The sequence below is a fragment of the Octopus bimaculoides genome, chromosome 6 (genome assembly GCF_046866305.1).
Source record: "Octopus bimaculoides isolate indiv1 chromosome 6, ASM4686630v1, whole genome shotgun sequence".
Taxonomy (NCBI): Eukaryota; Metazoa; Mollusca; class Cephalopoda; order Octopoda; family Octopodidae; genus Octopus; species Octopus bimaculoides.
In genome coordinates, this window is record NC_142933.1 from 27,180,539 (window position 1) to 27,208,332 (window position 27,794).

At 37.0% G+C, this 27,794-nt stretch overlaps 2 protein-coding genes across 3 annotated transcripts in view; one reads left to right on the forward strand and one right to left on the reverse strand.

The window, feature by feature from the left end:
• The window catches only part of LOC106869814 (2-(3-amino-3-carboxypropyl)histidine synthase subunit 1), a 103,008-nt gene extending 91,052 nt beyond the window's left edge, over window positions 1-11,956 (forward strand). Inside the window, exons 8-12 of one of the 2 annotated variants that reach the window (XM_014915699.3) lie at window positions 89-157; window positions 1,943-2,099; window positions 7,301-7,401; window positions 9,457-9,535; window positions 11,747-11,956. In XM_014915699.3, the coding sequence (XP_014771185.1) occupies window positions 89-157; window positions 1,943-2,099; window positions 7,301-7,401; window positions 9,457-9,535; window positions 11,747-11,929 (589 nt within the window). In that variant the 3' untranslated portion in view covers window positions 11,930-11,956. The remainder of the gene's footprint in view (window positions 1-88; window positions 158-1,942; window positions 2,100-7,300; window positions 7,402-9,456; window positions 9,536-11,746) is intronic. The other variant, XM_014915701.3, reaches the window with a different exon arrangement.
• Window positions 11,957-13,867: 1,911 nt separating this feature from the next.
• Window positions 13,868-18,018, reverse strand: LOC149134989 (mu-type opioid receptor-like). The gene has a single exon (XM_089353644.1). The coding sequence runs from the start codon at window positions 15,348-15,350 to the stop codon at window positions 14,319-14,321; it is 1,032 nt and encodes a 343-aa protein (XP_089209770.1). The 5' UTR covers window positions 15,351-18,018; the 3' UTR covers window positions 13,868-14,318.
• Window positions 18,019-27,794: the final 9,776 nt, after the last annotated feature.

Genomic DNA, 27,794 nt, shown 5'->3' on the forward strand with positions numbered 1-27,794 from the left:
TATACATTAATACAAAACACTATTATATATCATATTTTTGTGTTTTGATCTTAGTCTACTTTATTTTTGATTTTCTTTTATATTCCAGTTACCTTGGTGATGGGCGGTTCCATCTGGAGTCTGCAATGATTGCTAATCCGCATATAACTGCTTACAGGTGCTATACTTTTACTAAATTACTGCATTTCTCATGTACTGAACTTTGTTACAGTGTGTGAATTTAATACTAAATGGGTGAAAATATAACCAAATGGTTAAGATATTCATTTACAATCTTGTTTGGGGATTGAACTTCTCAACCATTGAACCTGCAAGAATTGTCTTGGGTCATCTCAAGAAATATGAGAGTAAGTAGACAGAGACTGTGCTGAAGTCCAGTGGATCGTCTATGTCTGCAATATCAGACATGATGCTATGTGGGAATTATGCCAAGGGTATATAGCTGTCTGTCGAATACTAAGCTACTATGATACAGTAATCTTTGAATCAATAGTGACTGCTCAGCTAATTGACAATGGGAATACTTATTGTTGAAGCCAACATGTGTGTGTGTGTGTGAGTGAGAGAGAGAGAGAGAGAGATGTTATAAAATGCAAAATATAGTGCCGCTGGACTGGCTCCTATGCAGGTGGCACGTAAAAAACACCTTTTGAGCAAGGCCGTTGCCAGTACCGTGTAACGGGCCCTCGTGTCGGTGGCACGTAAAAGCACCCACTACACTCTCGGAGTGGCTGGCATTAGGAAGGGCATCCAGCTGTAGAAACTCTGCCAGATCAGATTGGAGCCTGGTGCAGCCTTCTGGCTTGCCAGTCCTCAGTCAAATCATCTAACCCATGCTAGCATGGAAAGCGGATGTTAAACGATGATGATATATATGTGTGTGTGATTAATATATAAACTATTTGTATGTGTATGAGTGTTGATCATAGATTTATTCTATTAACTAGAATGCCTTCGGTGATAGAGTAGTTTTATGATAAAAGGCACTGTGGTTGTGGCTTTCCATCTTTTTTTAGACATTGTTTATTAAATTTCTAAGACTACATTTCTCATGTGTCTTGCCTGATAGGGTGTGATTTGAGGAGGTTCAACTTTTATTTCTTTTTTTTTTTTTACCTGCTCAATGCAAAAGCTAAATCTCCCTTACCAAAATGTCAAACATGAAGAAAAGGGACCACATAATCCAGAAAGGAAACTTCTGTGTACTCCCTCGACTTGCTTAACTGAGCATTCAAAACTCAGTCAACAGACAACTCATTTTGAATTAAGATGACACATGATCAAGAAGAGTGGGAACCTAACTTGTGGTTTATGAACCTAACTTGTGGTTTATACATCTGAATATAGTAGCTAACCTGTTAAAAGTAGCAACCAAATGCTCCATCAATGAATTTTTAATCAAATTTAAAATGGAAACCACTTCCTAAATCTTTATTTAGAAAAATAATACTAAAGTAAAAACGGAATAGTCATTGTCTGAATGCTAATAGAATATTTACTTGCAATTTTATATTGGATCAAAACATAAAGATGAAAACTTCAATATATACATGACAATAATATAAAGATAATCTGTGCAACATGAAGTGAAGTGTTTTGCTCAAGAACACAGCACACCACCTGGTCCAGGAATCAAAGCATGATCTTGTAATTATGGGTGCAATACTCCAACCACTAGGCCAAGGGCCTTCACAAAGAGATCATGAGCCAGTTATAACTAATTTATACATATTATTATTGTCTTTGAGTAAATTATGAACATGATATTAATTTTCCCTTTTCAAGTATAATATATGGCCAGATTGCTTGATAAGAATTTGAATTCAGTATATGCTAGTAACAACTTTTTGTCTAGCACTGTGTGTGGGGGGGGGGGGGGGAGTGTGTGTGTGTGTCTGGTGTTGTTACAAACTACTATCTGTTTTATTTACCTATTTTGCAGGTATGATCCTTACAGTAAGGTATTTTCAAAGGAACATTATGACCATTTCAAAATGAAAGAGGTACGGCAAGATGCTATCAAAGGTGCCAGTAAAGCACAAATGATTGGTATAATATTAGGCACATTGGGAAGGCAAGGATCTCCAAAAATTCTTCAGGTAAGAGATGTAAATATAATCAGTAAAAATGACAGTGTCAATAGAATTCAGCACAAATTGGAGTAGAAATAAAATAATGAAATGGATATAAAAATGAAATCAAACCATTATAATGAAACTTTAACTATATATTATACTCTTGTTATCATTAGCCTCAGATCAATCCAGATTAAACAAACCTGTAATCAAAAATATTCCATCCCATCTTTTATTTAGACATAGTGTACATAGAAATATATCCTGTGATATTTTTAAAAGCTCTAGAATGAGTTGACTACAAATTCTATAAGGTCATAGAAACTCTCTTGGTTAAGACTTTCTCATTGACTTCAGGAGTCTCCCTTATCACATATATTCAAAGAGATAGTTGCCTAAAATTATTAGTGATTCATTATATTTGTTATACTTAGATAATTTCATAGCAATTACTGTTAACTTGTTACACTATTTTTTTTTTTTTTAGATACAACACTAATTAACATCCTGTTCTTGTTTGTACAACTACAACCATGTTTATGAGATAGTTTTCAGTGATCATATCATAAAATATGTGAAAATCTATTTTACATTCTGTAGATAACTTGTTAAGTTTTATCAAAAACTGATTCAATTCTCTATCTTGAATTTCAACGAAGCAAGTGGCTTGAAACATAAGAGAACTGCAATTTTGTTTAAAGTCTAGACACCACTGCATTGAAAGCTTGTGCAATCATAAATATGCAGCTGTGAAAAATATTTATGTGTGATTTAGAAACTGGTATTACTTGATTGTATTGTGGTGTGAAAATTACTGGAGAATTTGTTTGTAGAAAAGATATGAGATGATATTTAGAAATTTGACTTTTCTAAGTATCATTTGGTTAAGAAATCACTTTCAGATGGCAAACAAAAGCTCAGGCAACCAAACTTCTTATTAGTAATTTCAGGAATGCTTTGTTATGTAGAAGTACAGATGGTTGAGAATGAAAAACAGTCAAACTCCAAAAGGATCAAAATTCTTATTGACAGTGTGTTGTTGGCTGTTATAATAACTTTTTTATGTATGGTAAACTTTATTCAGTTCACTGACAGATAGTAAAGCAAAAATTATGTTTGTGTTTCTGCAAACTATCAACTGTATCATTCAAAAAAACATGTTTGAGGAAATAGCAGGCTTACATTTGATGAAACTACTGACATATATGTCAACAAATACCACATTCTGTCTAGTATATTCAAATGTGAAACTGTGCATAAAACATTTTTGGTGGAATAGTAATCCACCAAAATGCAAGTGTATTATGCTTCTGTTGTTTCAGTGATCAAACATTTTAATGAAGAGTAGAAATTTATACTCCATAAATGGTAATATTGACTTCTGATGAAATGTCAGTAATTGGTGGGTGATGTATGCTGATTTTAAAATGTTCCAGCTTGATCAAAACAGGATATTCCGCACCTAGTTTGTTAAAACTGCACAGCACACTGTAATGGTCTGGGTATTTGTGAGGCATGACTAGAAGTCATGTTAATGATTTTGAAACTTGATAAGAATAATCTGTTGTTTCCTTGATCTACAAACAAAACATGCAATATTTAAATTGCTCTCTGGAAACGAAGTTGTTGCTTTCATATCATTTAATAAAGTCAGATGATTATGTAGATATTTTTATTTCTGTATTGCCCACAAGAGGCTAAACATAGAGGGGACAAACAAGGACAGACAAACGGATTAAGTCGATTACATCGACCCCAGTGCGTAACTGGTACTTAATTTATCGACCCCAAAAAGATGAAAGGTAAAGTCGACCTCGGCGGAATTTGAACTCAGAACGTAACGGCAGATGAAATACCGCTATGCATTTCGCCCAGCGTGCTAACATTTCTGCCAGCTCGCCATAGATATTATGTAGATATTATGTAGATATTTTGCTTTGCAGAAAATAATAAAACTTTATGAGCCACTGATCATATACTTTGAACAAGATAAGTTAAATTTTCCTGTAACCAAATACTGTTGCATGAAACATCCTATACAGGTTTTAAGAGATATCCCTGAAGAATTGTCTACATTATGTAAAATTCTACAAAAGAGTGACCTGACAACAATTGATTCATTTCATTTTGCCAGGCAAAATCAACAGGATAAGAAAGCGGTATCGAGGAGACGATGTTTCATGGAGTGATAAAGTTAAAATTTTGCGAAGCCAACAATGTGAAAAGAACATACTGGTAGATATGCCTACTGTTGGTTTTCATAAATTGTATTCATTTAGAAAAAAGATTTCCTGGATATGAGACATAAGAATGATCCTTTTGATTTGTCTGCAATTGTAGATTGTAACTTCACATCTGGTGGTGAACAGGTGACTGCCTGATGTAAACAATATCATGTTTTTCTTTCTGAAAATGCCACAAAATTTTGGCTGTTTAATTATTTCATATTTTCACTGAAAAAATTGAAAACCAAAATTCATGCCTCAAAGGCCTCACTCATTGCCTCAGAAGATTCAGTAATTGATTCAAATGACTCTCTTGTTTAATCAAGAACTATCTTAATGCTTCAGAAAATCTCTCATTGTCTTAGATTCCTATATGCTCAATAGACTCCCACATTGACTTAAATGACTCCTTTCTTGGTTCATTACATCATGAGAGTTTCTCATAGCTTGGGAGACTTCTCTGTTGTCTTGAGAGACTTACATCTTGGTTCAAGAGACTCTCCTGTTCTTTTTTGAGATTCCCATGTTGACTGTAAAGAGTACTTCATTGAACCAAGAAGACTCCTGTCAATGACTAAAGACTCTGTTGACTCAGGAAACTCTTCCTCATTGGCTCAAAAGTTTCCCTTGTTGTTTAGAGTCATTCTCTCAGTTTGTTTTTATTTTTGTTTTTCACTTTTACTGCATGTGAAAGTATGAATGGAGGGATAAGCTTCTTTTAAACTCTCCTTTTGACCGGAAAATTTTGGCATAAAATATTTGCTAGAATCCTGTGATAAATATAGTCCAAGACTGACATTTTATGTGCAACATTTCTTTAGTTAGAAAATATCTTCAGTCCCACTGTGTGTATGTGCATGTATCTTTACCTTAACATTATGTGGTGGTTGTAAACAAATTTTAGAGCCATGCAAATGGTGTCCTTCATTTCCAATATTTTGTGAATGTCAGGTCATGGGGGAATATTACCCTACTTGGAAACAGGTGAATGTTGGCAACAGGAAGAGCATCTGGACATAGAAAATCTGCCTCAACAAATTCTGTCTGATTTGTGTGAGCATGGAAAAGTGGACATTAAATGACAGCAATGACAATGATGACAACTAGAGGGCCCTGTCAAATACATCAGTGTCTTCTACATATACTCCACATTCATTTTTGTTTCTTATGAGGTCTGCGAATGTATAATTGTGTATTGTTATATATGAGTTGTTATCGTTTAATTCCAGGTCTTCCTTCTGGTTTCATCTAAGTCTACATTGTCCAATGTAAACATTCTTTTTTTAAAACAGATAGGAGTGATTTGAGGGAGAAATAATTGTTATTACTAGCTGGTTAAGCAACTGCATAGAGGCTCCTTCCTTAGCTTATCTGTGTATAATGTGTTGATAGTATTCATGCATATGTAACATAAATATGTGGGTCCATGTAATTGTCTGCTGTGGCATGGTTTCTATGGCTTGATGCCTTCCTAACACCAACCACTTCACAGAGTGTACTGGGTGCTTTTTGCATAGCACCAGCAGCAGTAGGATCACTAAGTAACTTGCAAGGCAAAGACCCCTAACTGGGAGAGGGACTAGTGTTGAGAGAGGTAATTTTGTGCCAGTTGGGAGGTTAAAGTATAACAGAGGGATAGAAATAAGTGTCTTACGATAGAGGAGATATCTGAGAGAGAGAGAGAGAGAGAGATAAATGATGGCGGTGATGTGGGGGGACATACCTACAAGGTACAGTGGGAGTGGTACAGAAGACTGGACAGGATGAGTGGGCAGGAAGGAATAGATGTGGGGGACGTTTCATAAGCATGTGATGGGAGATGGTTAAAGATGGAGCAGAGGTAACTGTAGCAAGTGATAAAAGTGGCTCAGCTCGCTAACTCCTGTCAAACTGCACAACCCATGCCTGCATGGAAAACGGATGCTAAATTATGATGATGATGCAATATATTGTTGGTACTCATAAACATATATATATAACACCAAGTGATAGGAGTGGCTCAGCTTGCCAGCTTCTATCAAACTGTCCGACCCATTCCCGCATGTTAAATGATGATGACGATAACAGAGGAATTCACAGGCGATAACAGAGGAATTCAAGACAGGATGCCCCTGGGAGCTCCTCTATGCTGATGACCTTGCACTAATTGCTGAGTCATTATCAGAACTAGAGGAGAAGTTTCAGGTGTGGAAGCAAGGACTAGAATCAAAGGGCCTTAGAGTCAACCTAACTAAAACCAAAGTCCTAATAAGTAGGAAGGTAGAAAAAACACAAACCCCTTCAGGTAGATGGCCCTGCTCAATCTGTAGAAAAGGCGTAGGTAGAAACTCTATAAGATGTACCCAGTGCAAGCTATGGACACATAAGAGGTGCAGCAATATCAAAGGAAGCTTAACTAGGAAGTTAGTTTTTGTATCTGGCAGATGTTCAGGTGCAATAAACACTGAAAATGTGCAGAAAACAACTTCTGCCACATTCCAGGGAGAAAAACTAGACTTAGTTGATAGCTTCCGCTATCTAGGTGACCAAGTTAGTAGTAGGGGAGGGTGCGCTGAAAGTGTAGCTGCTAGAATAAGAATAGCCTGGGCAAAGTTCAGAGAGCTCTTACCTCTGCTGGTGACAAAGGGCCTCTCACTCCGAGTAAAAGGCAGACTGTATGACACATGTGTACGAACAGTCATGCGACATGGCAGTGAAACATGGGCTGTGACTGCTGAGGACATGTGTAAGCTCGAAAGGAATGAAGCCAGTGTGCTCCGATGGATGTGTAATGTCAGTGTGCATACTCGACAGAGTGTAAGTATCTTGAGAGAAAAGCTGAACCTAAGAAGCATCAGTTGTGGTGTACGAGAGAGACTGGATGGTCAAATCTGGAACACTTTTCAACACAGATTTTGGGCTCAGGGTTGACCTGACTGAAACAGCAATAGTTACTTTTTCGCACCCCATCCAATATAATATTTTAGACAGCTTCTCCAAGCCTCTTTGATCTACTTACAGACTCTTGAAGAATCATTGCAGAATGCTGGTAAAAAATGCTTCACAGTACTTCTCTCTGAAATATATCCAGACAAGCTGAAACTCTTCCACAATGTAGATGCGTAAGTAGGAGAGTTTATTATTTTTTACTGTTTATTTTTTAATATCTTTTGTTTAATTTCACATCTTTCCTTTATTTTCTGTAATTATTTCAGTTCTAATTATGTACAGTCCAACCTATGTAAGCAGGGAAAAGTGGACGTTAAAATGATGACAATTATGTTGATGCTTCCATTTCTAATTAAACACATGCAGGAGTCGCTGTGTAGTAAGAAACTTGCTTCCCAACCACATGGTTCCAGGTTCAGTCCTACTGTATGGCACCTTGGGCAAGTGTCTTCTACTATAGCCTTGGGCTGACCAAAGCTTTGTGAGTGGATTTGGTAGACGGAAACTGAAAGAAGCCTGTCATATATATATATATTTATATATATATATATATGTATGTGTGTGTGTTTGTTATTTGTGTCTGTGTTTGTCCTCCCACCATTGCTTGATAACCGATGTTGGTATGTTTACACCCCCATCACTTAGCGGTTCAGTAAAAGAGACTGATAGAATAAGTACTAGGCTTACAAAGAATAAGTCCTGGGGTCAATTTGTTCAACCAAAGTTGGTGCTCCAGCATGGTCGCAGTCAAATGACTGAAACAAGTAAAAGAATAAAAGAATGTGTAGTGAATCTTGCAAGCATGAAGTGGATTCGATCCACCATTGCCAAATTTAAATTAACACTTCAACAGAACTTTTCTCAAGGTAAAACAATAGTTTTTCTGTGACAGCAGTTTTACATTTGCTAGATTGCCTTAGCTAGGCCAAAATAATGTCTTCACCACTTGACCCTTTCTAACCTCTTCTAAACCACCAAAAGCTAGGATTAACATAACAAATACCACCAACGAAATCTATTGTTCTCAACGATATGTCTATTCTTCTGGATAGTTATAAAAGCAAGAACCCACAACAAAAATCAGTTAGTCACTTTGGTGACAACTCTTGAGTTGAGAGAGAGCTAACATCAGTTAGTGAACCGACCACTAGAATCATAGAAGCAGGCAGACAAATGGCCAGAGGGAAAAAGAAAGACAATGTCCCACACTCTCTCACTCTCACTAGCTCTAATTCTGTTCTCTTACAACATCATTCTATCTCTCTCTGTAATTACTGCTAAACAATGACGAGAACACAAACTATGCAAGGAAAATCTATATCTATCTTTACTTCGCATGCTTTACGATTTTATTACCTGCCTGTCAAGGCAAGCTATATTCAATGTAATGGGTAAAAATAAATATTTCCTTAAAACTTCATGCATTGTTCATCTTTCACATCTTACAACATGCCATTACAATTTAACTTCTACTGATACAAAATAATCATGTCATCGCTTACAAATATGTATCTCTGTGCATGTATGTTCTGCCTAATAGCAGCCAATAGTAAGGGGATGGTGTGAAGCCAAGTAATTGATTAAGTTTAACACTCAAGAACAGGTACAATCCCAGAAAAACCTTTTCATAGATTCTGTCTATTCTGTTTGATTCTTGAGGTTTCAGGTAACTTAAAGCTATACCAAAGGACACCTACTCAAAATGCCATGTAGTTAAATCAAATCCAGAAAACATGATTACAAAAATGATCATGTCTGCACCCAGTGGCTAATGCCTACATGGGACATTTAATGAATTTATTTAAAATACTTGGTATTCTATAAAAGGTCAGTGGCAGGCAAGAGGAACAATATTCTTATGGAATATTTTTTGGTACTTATTTTATCAACTGTGGAAGCTTCAATGCACGAAATTCCCCTCAAATCACACCCTACTTATAAAGGGAAGGATGCATTAGAGAATGTAGTCTTACATATTGCTAAAAGGAGAGGACGATCCTGGTGAGAATGCCTTTGATCAGGGTTTGCCTGGAATTAAACAACACTGACAAGTTGTTTGGCTGTAAAATAAAGTTGACTGTGGAATGAATTGAACTCAGAGTGTTAAGCAGTGAAACAAAACAATAACAACAATGCTATCTGAAACCTTTTGTTTCCTTTCCTTTCTCTTCTTCACCTTCTTTTTAAGAATTTGAATTCTTTATTTCTTATTTTTTCTAATTACCTAGGTGGGTGCAGATAGCTTGTCCTCGTCTTTCTATAGACTGGGGTTTGGCCTTTGAGAAACCAGTTTTAACGCCATACGAGGTGAGTTGAGAATTATATTTCTCAGATAGGGCTTTGATTTTCATGCTCTTGTGTCTTAAAGGAGTTTTCATTCTCATTTTAACATTAATTTTGTTGTTTGCTTGGGTCAAATGAAATTTGTTGAAGCAAATTTTCTACAGGTAGATTTCCTTGTTGCCAACTCTCACTTGTTTCTACACAAGGTAATAAATATCTTATCACAACTGAACATGTTTTCACAAAAGATTGGAAATGAATAACATCACCTGTGTGATGGTGACACTTGTTTGCACCTATCATGCAATATCTAGACAAGGAGAGAGAGAGAGAGAGAGAGAGAGAGAGAGAGAGAGAGAGAGAGCGAGAGAGAGAGAGATACACACACACACATGCACACACTATACACATGCACATACATACAATGGGCTTTTTTCAGTTCCCCTCTATTAACTTCACTCACAATGTTTTAATCAGCCTGGGGTTTTGGAAGAAGACAGTCTGGAAAGAATTACTTGGACTGGTTTTCCATTTGTGAAATGCTTTTGAAACAACTTGAGATGAAAAATGGGTTGTGTACGAAAATGTAGTGCAATAAAGATCCTGGAGTTTGCGTAAAGATGCTCCAAAACAGCACCCAAGATGAATATCTATGTCAAAAAATCTATGCTTTGTGTTTGGTGGGATCATAAAGGCATTATTTATTATGAGCTTCTCCCACAAAACCAGAACATTAATTCTGATGTGTACTGTTGTAAACTGGCTAATTTGAGCCAAAAATTCAAAGAATTGAGGCTGGAAATTGCCAACATGAAAGAGGTAGTGTTCCAACAAGACAATGCCCAACCACATGTGTCTTTGGCTCACCAAAGTTACATGTACTTGGCTGGGATCTCTTACCCCATCCACCATATTATCCTGATATTGTGCCAGCCGACTTTTTTTTTTTTTTTTGTGCAGAACTCATTGCAAGAAAAAACATTTAATGATTTAGATGGAGTCAAAATGCATCAAGATAACGATTTTTCTTCAAAACCAGTCAAATTTTATGCTATTGGAATATTTAAATTGCTTGATAGTTGGACAAAGGTCATTGATAATAATGGAAATTATTTCATTGAATAAAATTTATTGAAAGGTCAATTATTTATATCCCTTTTTGCATATTAAAAAATGCTCAGGACTATCCAGACAACCTAATATTTATAGAATTTAGCTTATAAATATAAGTAATGTAAACTACAGAAATTTAATAAGTAATTCAGTCTTTAGTCAATAAGTGCAACATAGTTATCATGACTTAGATTTAGAATTTTAGTTTCTAATTTCCACATATTTTAAAATATTTTATTATTTTTATGATACACTTAACTACATTTTGTGGCACCCCAATTTGGGAACAATTAGCATATGGTGCACCTGTGTGACCTCTGTATACATGAATGTGTGTGTAGGAGTGTATGCATGTATGTATGACTGTATGGATTAATAGTCAAACAGAAGAAGTGATAGGTATCCTAAAATATGTAAAATCTGAAGACATCGATCATCAACATTTAACGTCTGCTTTCCATGCTGGCATGGGTTGACGGTTTGACTGAAACTGGTAAGCTAGAGAGCTGCACCAGATTCCAGTCTGATTTGGCATGGTTTCTATGGCTGAATGCCCTTCTTAATGCCAACCACTCCAAGAGTGTAATGGGTGCTTTTTATGGCATGGGTACCAGTAATGTGACACTGGCATCAGCCATGGCTATGATTTCACTTGGCTTGACAAGTCTTCTCAAGCACAGCATATTGCCAAAGGCCTTGGTCACTTGTCATTGCCTCCATGAGACCCAACATTTGAAGATCATGTTTCACTTTCTTGACCCATGTCTTCCTGGGTCTACCTCTTCCACAGGTTCCCATTTAAGAAATGTTAACCATCATAAACAAACATTACAATGCTATACCAAAAACAAAATTTCAATGTGGTCATTTGACCTGATAGATATCGATGCAATAATCAGTGTCAAATCACATGCTATGCTGGGTATTTTTAAAAAAGAAAGCCATATGAGATAGTTTAGTTCTTGTCATATTATATTTGAAAATAAGATAGGATGGTCATAACTAGAATGCATTTGATAATAAATTTTCTGAAATTATTTAGTATTCAGTCAGACTGAGTACTAAACAAAAACAACACCAATACAATACTGATTACAAAAGCTTTTCTGTCTTTTCTTTCAGATGTCTGTGGCTTTAGAGCAAATATCATGGCAGGATCGGTATCCAATGGATTTTTATGCTAATGACAGTCTTGGTCCATGGACTGTCAACAATGAGAAGCATCGGCCCATTCGTCCAGTGAGAAATCATCCAAGAGCCCCGATAAAGATTCAGTGTCAATCAGATTGCAAATGTAGTTCTTAATTTATATTAAAAATCTGTTTATATTTATTTGAGATTTTTTTTTAATATACAATGTTTTCTTCAGACATTGATACCATCCCCACTTTGTTAGATTTTTCTGGAGATTTATTATAATTTCTTCAAAAAAATTAAGTTTGTCAATTCTTTTACTTTTAATTCTTTCTGACCTTTCAGAGAGAGCTTTCTCTCAGTCCATTTCTAAGTTACTATTTACCTGGAGATCTGGACCAAACCAGACCCCAAGCAATTTAATTGATCTGTCTCTTAAGCATCTCATGACTCTGATAGATAGCAAGGACTTGCTCTAAGTGCCAAACTGTCCAACTTAGTCTGGTTAATTTTTGCTTCTGTCTTTGCTTTGTATTCCTTTAAGACGATGCCAAGCACCTCGATTTTTATGGTGTCCAACACTATGTCAGTGATATTTTCCTCATAAGCCAATGCAGAACTTTACCATCCCAGTTCAAGCAAGACACTTTTCAGAACTTGAAGTTTCTGCAGTAGTGCCTAGAGCCAGTAGATAAAGGAGAGATGAAAGAAGGCATCCTTGGTGGACCAAGCATGTGACAGTAAATGGTTCCAGTAAGTAGGCATTTACTTGAACACTAAGCAGATGCCACTGTACAATGTAGCAATCCAGCATCTGCATACAGGACCAAGATTGGTTGCCCTGAGGACAGCCACTGAGAATGATGGTCTACCCTACCAAAAGCTTTGATCTAAATTGATCAAGGTCTTACTGAAATCAGGTTTTTTATCCACTCTCTCTATGATGTGTTGCATGAGGTGGAGGGTGTCATGTATAGGATCAGGATTGGGCATGCTTGCATTTCCTGATTAAACTGACAAGCACCTTTTTGTTAATATCATGGTCAAGATTTGAAACTCTGCATTCAGTCGGGTTATAGGCTGAAAAAATATCTATTAATCCTCTTTGTTAATTTCTTATCTCAGCAGTGCCACAGGAGAATTCTCAGTGTTGAGAGCCCTTCAGTTTACAGCACTGACAGCCTGCCAAATAATTGTAAAGATTATAGGACTGATCATTTAGACCAGGCAATCTACCTTTCTGACAGCCATCTATTGCCACCCATTTTTTAACCAATGTTATCAGCTTCTACAGCACTCCACATCCCAAGCAGAGAGTCACGATAGACATTGGAGGTCACCTCTTGCTGTTTTTTTTTCACTTAGCATATTGTTTCTTGTTATTGCCACTAAATGCAGTAACAGTAGTGGTTGTGTACCTTATTTTAATTTGGACCCTGTAATGGGGAAAGTCTTCATCTAATTACAAAACGGAGGGGAGCTATTAAGAAGCATGTTTCTTCCTCCTCTCAAAAAATCATATCCCATGTCCCATCCAGTCGACTGATTGTGATATATGGCCATTATCTTTTAAACTGATGTTTACCAAGAACAAAAATTTTCAGAGGTTTTTTTTTCCAGATTTTATCCCAAAAAGAGCAAAAAGCAAAAGAACCAATCATCCCAGTTGGGTCTTGGGTAGCTTAACAACAAAATATATGGCAATAATCAACAATAAAAAAATCTTGAAATATATAAATAAATTCATGGACATTTCCTGAGTATAATAATAATAACTAATAACTGCTACTCCATTGGTTACAATGACGAATGTTCCAGTTGATCCGACCAATGGAGTAGTCAGATCGTGAAATTAACGTGTAAGTGGCTGAGCACTCCACAAACACGAATACACTTAACGTAGTTCTCAGAGAGATTCAGTGCGATGTGACAAGGCTGGTCAATTGAATTACGTTACTCCAGCTGAGTGAAATGGAGTAGCATGAAATAAAGTGTCTTGCTGAAGGACACAATACGCTGCCAGGAATCGAATCCACAACCGTTAACTAAATAAGCTACGCGTCTTCACAATAATAATAATTTTTACAAAAACAATGACAAAGAATGGGAAAAAATTATTTCATTGATTTATTTCACAAGTCTTCAGAATATTTTCCTACAATTCTGCTCTTCGTTGTGGAATTAAAAGGTATCTTAGATTTTCGTGATAGTTTGCAATGCTTGTGTTCGCATTGCAAGCTCATAGATTAACATAGTTCTACGTAAATATCTTTTACAAAAAGTTCTGTACTTTATTCCAGCTTATAGGTTATATTTAATCCTGTTAAGCAGTTTCAATGTCGTCTTGACTGAAACAGTCCAGAGATCATTTTCTAAATGTGATGGTAACGATATGTGTTGATTGAATATATAATAATTATTATAAAGCAGCTAAACAAAATACAGTTCAATATCTATAAAGTAAAATGGAGAGTCGTTTCTTTCTCTCCTTTTTTACAGGATGGGGGACATGACTCGTATATATATCTTTGAAAAAATACGGCTGACTCTGTTACACATTTTAAAGTACGTCTTCTGATTTTGATACCGAATTTTCTTCAGAGATATTAAAAGCATTGGAAAAATGTTTCCTGCACTTTCGGTAACACAAGCCACAAATTACAGGGTTTAAACAACTATTCAAGATCCAAAAACGCTCCAGTATTCTTTTTACATTTTGTAACAAAGATACATTTTTGAATAAGGGATATGTTACGTTTAAAACGAAATTTGGCGTGAAACTCACAATGTACACCAAAGAAAGCATAATGAATATCACGTTCGTTTGATTTTTGTGTTCCACTGTGGATGTGGACATTTCTTTTGTGGTATTTATCATTTGTATTTCTCCGAGCCGATAACGTTTCAGGTAGAAGTGGACGTAAGTAATAAGTGTGGTAGTGATTATTAACAGAATTATATGAAAAACCAATATAAATAACATGTATATCCAGAACCAGAGCCCGGTATTATACGCGCATATAATGTATTTGTCGGTATGGCTTTGCAAAACGAAAACATCCGAGTAAAAAATCACCGGTAGAGATGTTAGTAGCGATACAAATGCTATCAAAAAACACAAGGCTTTGCAATCCCACTCTGATAGTTGTCTCTTCAGTGAACGACATTTTTTGTAGTATCTTTCGACTGATATGGTGAGAAGGGTGAAAGAAGTTGTCATGAAGCAATAAATGATAACGAGCTTGTATAATTTGCAGATATGTATAGATGGATACGAAGTCGTTAGACGAAGATCGATCATACCAAGTGGCATTCCAACAGTGCAACCGACTAAATTAAAAGCTGCCAATGCTACAAGGAACCTTTCGATATTTGATTTCTTAGTATAGCTTGCGTAAATGTATATTACGAAAACATTGCCAAAAATTCCAGTAGGGATCATAAAAGACAGTACAATAACCAGAGGAGTTATTTCGGAAAGCATCTGTGGATTCACTGAGAAGGTTGCGTTGATGGAAAACATGGTTCGCGAAAGGTAATTATAGAAAATATAAGGAGACAAAATAAAAAAATAATAAAAGATAAAAAGCATCGAATATTCTACCGTTTGAGAAAATCCAGTTTTCAATCGAGATATTAAAAATACTAGTGAACGTCGCTTTCTAAACGACTAATGTATAGTTGAGATTTATTTACATATATACATGCTCAAAGATTCATACTCTTACGCGGGCGCGCACAAAATGACGTAATAATTATAAAATATCGTTCATAAATTAAACTAAGAGCTGCGTGTTCCTATCAAGCTTCGTAGCCAAAATTCCTGTCTTCAGAAATGAAAAATTAAAATATCAGTCGAACGGAACTACATTATATTTTATGCAAACATGACCAGAGATCGGGATTCAGACAAGACTGACAATTTATTACTTTTATGTATCATTTTTGTTTCTTTCTGTTGACCATATATGACACGAGATTGCTTTTCTATTTTTGTGTGTTGTAAATCTTGTGGAAGAGCTGCAAATAATTTTTCATTATTTGTCTTCTGTATATAAGGAGTATGTTTATTTTGTTGGGTGTAATGGTTGGTTGTATTTGATGTTCTTGTTCTCTGATGATGCTGATATATTTTTGTATGAATAGATCTCAGAGAATGGAATCGAAAGCTTCGTTGGTGTCGATGGTAGTTAGAATGGTACATATGGGAGGGGTTTTTTTGCTAAAGCTATCTTGTATTTTCTGTGTTAGGTTTGAAAACATTGCGATCCGTGTTGTAATCTGAAGAGTGGGGATGGGTGATTAAGCGAGGCTAAGGATTAGCCATCCTGGAATATTTGAGTGTGCATAACAGAGTGATGGGTTTGTATATATTACTTCACATAAGAAGACTAGCAATTTTGAGGGGAAAGTCTATTCAGTGCTGTCTTAAGGTATACACAGAGACCCAATTTTGATTTATAAATGCTGTGGTTGTCAATAAATATGTAACCCAATGTACTGATTTACCCAGGAGCCTATAATACTGCTAAGACGGCTCAAAGTCTATTACATCCACCCTAGTATTCAACTAGTACTTGTTCTATCGACCCGAAAGGATGAATAGCAAAGTCAACTTCGGTGGCATTTGAACTCAAAATGTAAAGAACAGGAAGAAATGCCTCTAAGAATTTTTGTCCGGTGCAGTAACGAGTCTGCCAATTCACCGCCTAACACTTCCTTCGAAAGAAATATACAAACACCTAGAGTGTGGAGGAATCACCTTCAGGATCTAGGTGTATTTAGTGTGTATTTGTAATTTTGCCTGGCTCTAAGATTTTAAGTTTTTAGATTTCCTTATTTCTATTTAGGTGCTTGATGGGTGGAATAGGTTAAAAGTGCGTAATTGTCTTTTGCATTTGTGTTTTCTTTGTGCGTTAGTTTTCTGAAGTGTTATAGAATTATTGAGGATTAAACATATAATGTCAGGGACTATGTGGGTGATGTTTGCTGTAATAATAAACCGAGCCCTACACAAACCCGATTGGTCTTTTCATTTCGAGCATTAAAAATTCCTTTGCTTTGCGTCTTAGGATGAAATGTGAGCAACAAGGTATGATATGAAATCGACCGTTTTTTGTTCTTTGTTGTGGAGATATAGAAATCCCAGTATCTAATATGTATTGCGTGCATTCTGGAGAATTATATATTTGTTATTGTTATTTTACTTGAAATAGGTTTGGTGACATTTGTGTGTGTGTGTGTGATATCCGATTGCGCTGATTGCACGGATTCTTGTAACTCTCTTCGCTATGCAATTCTGTGAATTGGGAGCTTAGGTCATAATGAGTCTTTCATTGGTTGATTATGCTAATCCTGATCGTTGATCTTCTTGGATTTCTCCGTTCAGTATCAATATAAGAAGCACCGTTGGCTCTGTCGAGCCCTTCCGCTATCTCTTCGCAATCCGCCGTGCTGTCATGACTTCACCGTATCCTTGGCGGAGCGGCTGAACGGGTGCTATGCCTTGCCAAAGGGCAGTCTGTAACTATGCAAAGTACGGTCGTCTCTCTGTGAGTTATTTTCAAAATACTCGCATACTCAGAGAGATAATTAAATAGACACTGTTTTGTGTGTGTGTGAGTTGTTTAAGTAGTGTTTATCATTTTATTAATATATAGGTAGCGAGGAATGGAATCAAATGTATCGTCGCCATTATTGCGATCGTCGTTTCTTAATCCCCATTACAGACCCATGGTCAAAGGCGTTCTAACGATTACTGCCCCATCTTTCTGTTGGACATTGAGCACCCAGGGACAACATTATCTAATGTGCGTCTCCCTTTCAAAATAGGAGACTGCATATTTGTGAAAAAGGTCGAGCGACCACGTGGAGCGGCAGAAAGTAAGCTTCTTGCTTGCGGGCAAAACCTCACCCACATTCAAATTTGAAATTATTTGTAGTGACGCCTTTATAGCAGACGACATTTTCGGAGTTTCTATCCACGCATGCGCAGGGACTAGTTCCGGTATGAATACAGGAAGTGTCTTATGCGCATGCGTAGTCATCGATATCCAAGCTTCGCGCGGTTTTTCATTCTCTTTCTTCGCTGGCCGTCGAAGGGCCTGGACGTCGTCAAACAGCTCCCTCCAACATTCCAACTCTGGAGCTAGACAAATAACCACGCAACATCATTGACGGCGTCTCAGTAACCAAAGGGCGAAGTGCTACCGAATTCCTCTGTAAATAAATATTGTTGTGTTGATAGTTCAGAATCTGCGTTCTGTTGTTTCTTCAAGAAATTTAATGTGCAGAAGCGGTATACACCTAATGGTGTATAACCACTTTCCTACATATTCATTGATAAAAGTCTCTAAAATTTCATATATAAAAAGGTTTAAGTCTTAAGACGAAAACACGCATGGCACAGACACATTCTTTTAGTGGTGTTGCTTTTTCCCCTTTTTACAATGATACAGACGAATTGATAGCATAATAGACGCACCCTTAATACAGCAAATTTAGCGATTCATTTGATTGTGTTTTTTTTTTTAATTAAAGATTTTCTGTTGTGTTTTGTTACTAATAAGAGACCAATTTTCCCAGGCAAGCGTTTCGTTCAATGAAAAATAGTCATTACTTTTTTCATAAAGTGTGTGTGCCTTCTCTTATAAAAAAGAAGCGGGGTTTCCTCAGTCTGTTCGTCACGACATCTATTAGGAGAGAAAAAGGGGAGGAATCAATATATGTCACAACGTATATTTAGAAGAAAGGGAGGAGAAAAAATACAGTGAGAGAGAGTGTGTGTGTGTGTGTGTGTGAAAGCTAGATAGGTAGGTACATAAGTGGGTAGGTAGTGTTGCCACCATAGTCAACGCAATACAGCTTGAAAGAGGATTTCCATTATATAACAGTATAGATCGTTATTTTTTTGTTGTTTGTGTATGTATGTTGTATGTTTCTGTATGTTTCGTTTTTTAATATAGAGACAACGCAGCTTCAAAACCAACAAACAAAAAAAGATTTGTACAGATAGTCTTTTTTTTTTGTGTGTGTGAAAGATAGAATTAAAATTTTTTCACGAAAAAAAACAGGTTGCTGTTGAGAGAAATGATACAGAGTGAGAGAGAGAGAGAGAGAGAGAGAGAGTGTGTGTGTATGTGTGTGAGAGAGAGAAATACAGATAGATAGGGAGACTGTTGTCTCCATAATAACTAACGAGATTTTCATTCTATAACAGTCTACTATTAAAAGAACGTATGTGCATGATTAATAAATATTTTTACCGGTAGCGTAGCGACAGATAAAAGCCTAGTTTATATAGATTCGACTAAAGTTTTTAAAAAGTACAATTTTGAACGATAGAACTTTACCAAGTTAAAAGAATTCGTGAAAAAATTTCTGAAGTACAGTACATTAACCTGGATGCAACCTGTTGTTTAACTCTGGCATAAAGACATACAAAAACAACGTACTTGACCACCTAATGTGTTAGTTTCTCAGTTTATTGTAGTTATTACCGTTACGGAATCCATCTCTTGTTTTGTCGTTTCCTTAACATAAGGATTCCATTACTCGTGTGCTCGTTGGTCGTAAACAAATATATTCTTGCTATCCCTCTTTCTCTAAGAGGCGATCCTGTTCTGTTTTCTTATTCACATTATATCCTATTCTTTTTTATATAGTTTGCTTTAATGTACTACAAAAAATACACGAAGCATAAAGGTCAGTGGGGATAGAGCGCTTTCTTTTGATTTGGGCAAGAGCCCATTTTTTCAAGCAAAAGCTCGTCTGAAAAGCTTCAATCCAAGATTGAACGATTAATGGGATCGATTTTTCGGGCAGAGATGCTAGCTTTCCGATATTCGATACTTGTTAGAAAAGTAGTTGTAACCTTTACATATGATTCCTATCATCTTAGCTTAACTTGTCTGGGTAATTTGGAATTATTTCTAGCAAAAGGCTTAAGTTTTGTCACTGATGTTTTTGTGTATTTTACTTCTTCGGGCGTATCTTTGCCCGTTTTGATAATACTTCAGTTCAGAGAGATTGTCCAAATCTTGACTCTTTGGTTCATATTGCTTCTCCTCAAACTACTTTCACAATTAATGTGGTTTCATTTTTCCTTTTTAGGCTGAATTAAACTTTAGCTTTTAAGGATGGGACTATAAATTATCTAATAGTAAAAATATTTGCTTATCTAATTAAATAATGTGATAATGCGTATTTATTTTTAGTGTTTCGTAATGTGTCAGTCTGCTATGTTCATGAAGTTTAGTCATTTTGTAAATAAATAACCTCTTACAAATGAAATATGCAATGAATATACAGCAAGTCATTGACACTGAAATATGCTGTTACAGACTCCGAAGGACAAGTGGCAAAATTGCTGAGTGGTCAAGGATTGGTAAGCCTTTCACTTGAAAACGTCCCCTTCAGTCCGAAAGTGAAAGTTCATGTTTCAAACACATGTCTCATCCAGCAGACATTAATAGCCACTAAAATGATTCACTCTCTTGACCATAGCTCAAAAAAATTTCACAAACAATACTGATACAAGTTACTGAAGTCGATTTAGAATTAGTAATATGTGCCGGCATCCACTCAGTGTTCCCGAATTAACATAATCCACATGTATAATGCAGTGTGCGTTGTGTTGTTGTCGTCGTTGTTTAACTCTGTGATCAAGCAGACCTATAATCGAAGGCGTTCTAGTTGTGACTGTCCTGTCTTTTTTTTTTTTTTCGGACATAGTATATCCAGGGTGGTGAATTAACAATGTTGTTAGAGCATCGTATAGAATGCTGAGCGGTATTTCTTCTGACTCTCTATTCTCTGTATTTGTCTCCTGTCCTCTTGAACTTTGTCTTTCAGGATTCTTCTCCTTTACTCTCTCTCAGTCTTTGTTCCTCCCATTCTTTCTCATTCTCTCTTCCAGTCTGTTCGATCCTCTCCTCTCCTTTCTCTCTTCCTCATTTCCCTTCCTCCCTTTCTCTTATTCTAAGAAATCTGCTGTGGGTAGACCTAGAAAGGGATGGACTCCAAGATACGCAGTACATTATGACGGTGCACCTATGTCTCCTTCAGGAGTTGAGGGCCCATAACACAGTTCTGCATATCCCTGACTAAACTATCCTCTGTGTCCACCCATTATTAAGGGAGTAGAGGAGAGGTCGTTTGAGAAAGATTTATCTGTTACTTCTAGTGAGCGCTAACACAGAGCCCACAACCACCGCCTTATTGGCTAGTGGAAATTGTCATTGATGTAAGAAGTGGATATCTGGCCTGTTATATTAGCATTATTGATAAACAACACACTTGTTATAAAATATGGAGTATCTAGTTGGCTGTAGCATTTGAACTGAGTTCAGTCGTGAGTTAAAAGCATAAAGATAGTCTGGAATATGGTGGCTGCTTGCTACGATGAGGATGAATTTTAAGTAAGTAAAATATATGAAAAAGTGTGACTACACTGTTGGATATAATATGGTTGACGATGTGAAAAAGGCTCGAAGCTATGACTATTTCTTCTCATTGTCCAAGTAAATAAAACAAAGTGAAGTGCTTTCCCGAGTCATATAGACTCATGGAACCGGTTTCTCGGTCTCCATAGCGTACATATTCCCCATCTGGACGGGACGCCGGTCCGTCGCAAGATTCTTCATACTTGCCAGGTGAGTGGACTGGAGCAACGTGAAATGAAGACAACGCGTCACCCGGTCCAGGAATCGGAAGTACAATCTTACGAGCATGAGTTCAACACCCTAACCACCAAGCCACGCGCTTCCACCATTGTCCAAAGACAGTAAATATTTTGCCAAGGATTTTTTTAATACAACAGTTTTTGATAATTTACATACAACATTGGTTTCTGTACGGTTTCGGATTAATGTGTATCAGACCGAAAAGAAAAAATAGAACAAATAAATGCCAGATGGAAAGAGACACAACCTCATAAGAATGATTAAGAGAACATTTATTGATATAATATGTGTCTGTGTGTGCGTCAATATACAGAATAATTGACAGGCCGCCATGGGGGCAAAATATATGTGTGTGTGTAAGCATAGATGTGTGCGTGTGTTAAGTACATTTAAGTACATGGCAATGAAGAAGAAAGTGAAAGTGTCCATGAGCCATCGAAGCGAGAAGTAAGTTCATAGACACAAGAAAGATAATAATACCAGTTCGTAGTCGGTCGTACATGGCAGTTGAAATATTGTATCAAGATGTCGCGGCTATGATGCTGAGCCGATTACGGATACATGTACGTGAAGTTGTGGCTGTGATACTGCTTCCTAGATTACTTGTACAAGAGTTCATGCAGGTTGTATATTCGCTGTTGATCTGTAGTGAAATAATTCACGAACAGTGAACTGTTGGAACCTAGGTGAATTGCTTGCTGAGCTGTGATGACGATGTTAAGAAGGACATGATGGTAGCGACGAAGAAGGGGGTTGCCGCAATGCTGCTGAATGCCATGGTGATGAAGTTGGTAAGTTTCAATGTAGCTGCTGTGGTAGTGGTGTCGTCGCAGGAACTGGCTGTCTTCGTGGTTAGTGGCTAGACCTAAAAAGGTCTAGAACCAAAGACTCGGAACGTAGAAAAGCTGAGTTTTTATATGGAGCTGTAGGCTAAAACAGAGTAGTAAACAGGCTGCCTCACGCGATCCTATTGAGAGCCTCTAACTGGTTATCTATGGCAAGTTGGCAAAACCATGTAGGAGACAAATTGTACCAACACCAACCAATCGGAGTAGTGGACACAACGTGATCCAAACAGCAGCCAAAGGCTAGCTGTTCCTTGCTACGTTCGAATGCACGTATATATAATAAATGGGAGAGAGGAATTTCACCCGAGTCTACGATATATGGATGATCTTGAAGAATTCATTCCACCCAGTAACTTTTTGAATTCCAATACAGAAATCTTTACACCATGCCCTCATGTGTATAATGATTTTAATGAATTGGTCGAGTTCCACCGAGCAGCAAGGTCTGGCGTTGTTTTTTTTTCTCTCTTTATATCTCCCTTGTTTCCCTAATTTTTATTCTCTAATCATATAAACACAAGGTTCTCGTTTGCCCCCTTTTCCCCCCTCTCTTAATTTCTCTTCGTATGACACCGCAAATTTCAATATATTAGTATTTACTTGAGATTTTTTACATGAGACTGTTCAGTCCTTACTAAGAGATATAATATCACATGACTTCGCACGATTCTTCGTTCCAGTTTGGATGAAGTTTAACAATAACAGGATGTTAATTTTTGTACTTAAGCTATGATTTTCTGGTCGACTGTGTTTGATGATTGTGTAATCATGCATTTTGTTAAGAAAAACACGATTTTCTCCTGGGGAAAAACGCAATTTTACGAAATGCATGCATGCATGCATTTTTTGTTGGCACTCCGTCGCTTACGACGTCGAGGGTTCCAGTTGATCCGATCAACGGAACAGCCTGCTCGTAAAATTAACGTGCAAGTGGCTGAGCACTCCACAGACACGTGTACCCTTAACGTAGTTCTCGGGGATATTCAGCGTAACACAATGTGACAAGGCTGACCCTTTGAAATACAGGCACAACAAAAACGGAGTAAGAGTGAGAGAAAGTTGTGGTGAAAGAGTACAGCAGGGTTCGTCACCATCCCCTGCCGGAGCCTCGTGGAGCTTTAGGTGTTTTCGCTCAATAAACACTCACAACGCCTGGTCTGGGAATCGAAACCGCGATCCTATGACCGCGAGTCCGCTGCCCTCTAACCCCTAAAGACAAACTCACGCCCTGGACAAAACCGCTGTGATCTTTTTTCTTGTAACTTTTTTCTGTGACTTTTTTCCAGTACCTTTTTTTTTTTTTTACCTGAATTCGGTGGAATGTTTGCGCAGCAAATCTGATATAATGATTTGGAATAGAGAAGAGAAACCATACACAGTTGTGGAAATTAGCTGCCCAGCGGATGTTAACATAAAGCTTGAAGATCAGTGAAGAAGAGAATACCTACACTGAACTATTGAGAACTCTACAGTTACTCTATCCAGATTACAAGTTCAGGCTTATGCCTGTAATTATTGGGGCACTGGGATATGTAACACACTGCCTAAATACCAACCTTGAGAAATTAGGCTTCTCAAAAATAGAAAGGAGAAAGCTTGAGTGAAGGAATGTGTTGACATATATACTGTAAAAATCTGTAAAACTTTCCAGAAGTTTATCATTTCAATATATATGAGCATGTCTGGATATGAAAATATATGCATGAGAATACATACATAAGGCAAAGCATACAAATCTGCCCACATACATACATACATACAAAAATACCCTGTTGATGTATGTATGTATGTATGTATGTATGTATCACACACACACACACACACATGATGGCTAGTTTAATTCTGTCAAGGATGCTGACGTGTTCTAGAAAAGGAGAGGCACTAGGTGTGTCACAACTAGGAAATAAATATCTATATCTGTAAAAATGAGAATGTCTGTCTGTATGTCTGTCTGTCTGTCTGTCTTTGTGAATCCCTAAAACTCGAGAACTACACAACCAATTTCATTCAAATTTTACACATGCCTTACGTAGGGTCCCGGTTGTGTTTTAGTCCAAAACATTTTTCACTTCTTGCATAGTTCGAGCCCACAAGTCCCCCGATGGTTACATTGATTTCAAGGCCTTTCCAGATGAGTGACTGGTTATTGAAAGACATTTATAGATTGTAAATGTATTCTCTCTAGTTACCTATCGGTATAGTGGTCATTTGCAAACTCCAGAGGTGACACTTTCATTTCTCCTTACCCCTCACATCACACAGTTGTTAATGTTTGAGTTGGGTCACGCCCTTCCAATTGCTATAGATCCATAATGCATCTTACAGCTGTGCCTGCCACCTGTATGGTGAGGAATCCTACATTGGGGAGTAGTAACAACTAAGATAGGCTAGCTGACTGCTTATTGTGATCATTCATCTTTTGGTTTCCTGTAGCTTTGTTCTCTTTTAGAAACCCAGTGAACATACATATATTTCCTATTTCAAAGAAATTCGAACAATACATATAAGATCCAAGTTCAAAAGATTCTCAACAATTCAACTTCTCTGGTTGATATTAAGACACCCACCCCCAATAGAGGCCTTAACTCCCACATTTTAGAGTTCCATGACATCCATTTTTCAGGAGCAAAATTCTTTTAACTGGTTCCATAAGACTGGAATTTTGGATTCTGCACATAAAGATCAATAGTATGGGATACATGTGTCATGATTACAATTTTTTAGGGTGTGTAAAGAGGGAAAGAATCCTCATCTGCAATTTTGATGAAATTCGAATCATAGGTATTCAAGTTCATTAGAGAAAATATAACAGAAAAGTCTAATTCTTCAATTGCATGTAACACGAGCAACGCCGGGTATCTCTGCTAGTATTATTTATAAAACTAGCTGATCCCGTGCCGTCAAAAATGATGGCTAATAGTTGTATTTTATATATGAACTAGACTACCTATGACCCGTTGGGACACCTGAAAAGTCTGAGTTTCCCAGCAACGGAGTTTTGCTTCGAGGGTTTTTTTATTTCTCAAAATCTTTTCCGGGTTATTTCGCGTGCTTTCAACGAATGTGACATCGAAATCACTCATAAAAGGCTCCTTTCCCTCAGGAATGGAAAGATTTGGCTGCTATTTCTAGCACGCCCTGCTACCACGTAACAGGTATTTCGGGTCTTTTATCGCAAATAGCTGTTACGTGGTAGCAGGGCGTGCGGATCTATTTTAAAATGGGGGCGCCAGTATTTTCTTAACGAAACACTAACGAAACACTTTGAAACTTGGGACACTGGTAGAATGTGTCATACAAATATATTTTACTCTTAGTTTTCTTAACAAAAAAAAGGAATTCGCAAGTTATTCCATGTTAAAGTTGTCGTATTTCTGTAATTTCAACCAATCACTGACGTCTATTCAGCTTAATTGAGTAACTGCTGGGCGGTCATAAAAATGTTATTCCCTGTGACATATTTCATCCGGTTTAATCGTAATTTATACGCATATATTGTTTATATAATAAATTACGCTGTGCGTATCTATGTGTGTAACAATTTTAGAGTTCGGATTTTAGAGTTAGGGTTAGTTTTAGGGTTAGGGTTAGGGTTACGGTTACGGTTAACAGCCTAGTTAGGGTTAGGGTTAGGGGGTTAATACGATATACACCGTTACAGCGCTAACTGTTTTCAACTGAATAGACGTCAGTGATTAGTAGAAATTATCGAAATAAGACAATTTTTTACATGAAATAAATTCGAATACAAAAATATTTTTCTGTTCTATAACACAAAATAGATAAGTATACAAAGTTTGAAAGTCTTTCCGTACCAAAAACACTACATAAAACATAAATGAAAACTGGCGCCCCCGTTTTAAAATAGATGCTAGAAATAGCAGCCAAATCTTTGGAGCTGAGAATACGTTGAATACACTTGAAAATTTTTTTGTCTGTTTTGGATCTGTCTTTCACTTTGACTCTCAAAACTGTCATCCGAATCAGCTGGTTTTGTTCGTTAATTTCCGTAATTTTTTTTTTTACCTATTTACTATTGTTTTAAAGGGAAAGAGAATAGAAAGTGAAAGATGTATGAACGTGTATATGAAATGGACGTGTGTGTGTGTGTGTATGTATGTAGAGAGAGAGAGAGAGAGAGAGAGAGAGAGAGAGAGAGAGAGAGAGAGAGAGAGGAGAGAGAGAGAGAGTGCCACTTACACATACATGAGAACACACACGTTCACTCACTCTCTCTCTCACACACATGCACACGTACATACAAAAAAGATGTACGCATATGTATTGATGTATGTACGGTACATATAGTACATGTATTGATGTATGTACGTATATATTGATGTATGTACGTATATAAGGCAACACACCCCTTCACTCTCTCTCTCACTCTGCTTTCTCTATCTTTTCTCTCTCTCTCTGTTTTCTCTATCTTTTCTCTCTCTCTTCCTCTCTCTCTCTTTCACACACACACGTCCATTTCATATACACGCACATACATATTTCTCTTTCTCCTCTCTTTCACTTTAAAACAATAGTAAATAAATTTTTAAAAAATTACGGAAATTAACGAACTCCGGACGATAAGCAAAAGATCGCCATTCACATGAAAATAACTTTTAAAAAACATTAAAATATTGTCTGTGTTGAGAAGTGGGGTGGTCCACTACTAATAAATAGTGGACAGACTCAGTAAGTAGTGTCAGTCCGCGAGGGATATTTTTCGTTGTAGCAGTGTGTTTTTTACGTTGAAGTAAGTGGTGATATTGTTATAATTGTTAAAGGTGTCCCCTCGTGGATGTACCACGTTTGTTTCTTGTTGAAATTGCTGTTTTAATTCCGAGTTTTTGTTGAATTGTGTTTTTTTCCCCTCCATTTATGGGAGAGCCGGAGAGAAGAAGTGAAATGGAAACTGGACCAGCAAATAGCCACAGTTATGCGGCTGCAACTGGCAGAAGGATAGAAGTAGAAGCTTTGGAAGTTCGAGAAGCCAAGAAAGCTGAAAGAAAGTGGCAGGCTATTGGAAAAGGAAGGCCACAACCTTAAATTGACGCTCCCAGTTGACTTAACGAATGGAGTTTAAAAAAGGACAGTGATATACAAAACACTGAAGGTATCGACAAGCAAAATCGAAATAGCTACGATAGAAGAGATTGAGAAGTGTTTAAAAGAGGTCAAAAAGGTCACCACATTTATTACAAGAGGAAGAAGATGTGGCACAGTGGAGGTGCGATTCGCAAACACTCCATTGATACCATAAAAAGAGAAGAGTGGGTACTCCTACAAACATACTGTGGCAAACGAGTTGTAAGAGTAAGGGTGGGAAAAGTGCCATCAGATTTGGATGAAACATGGTTGGTTGCCGCAGTAATGAACAATATGGAGGAGGATGCGAAAATCCTGAGAGTAACAAGAACGAAAAGAGTGAACTGATGGAGATACGGAATCGAGACGGCCCTTCACATAACTGTGAACATTTTCCATTTTCCATTCGTTTTTTTGTTTTTT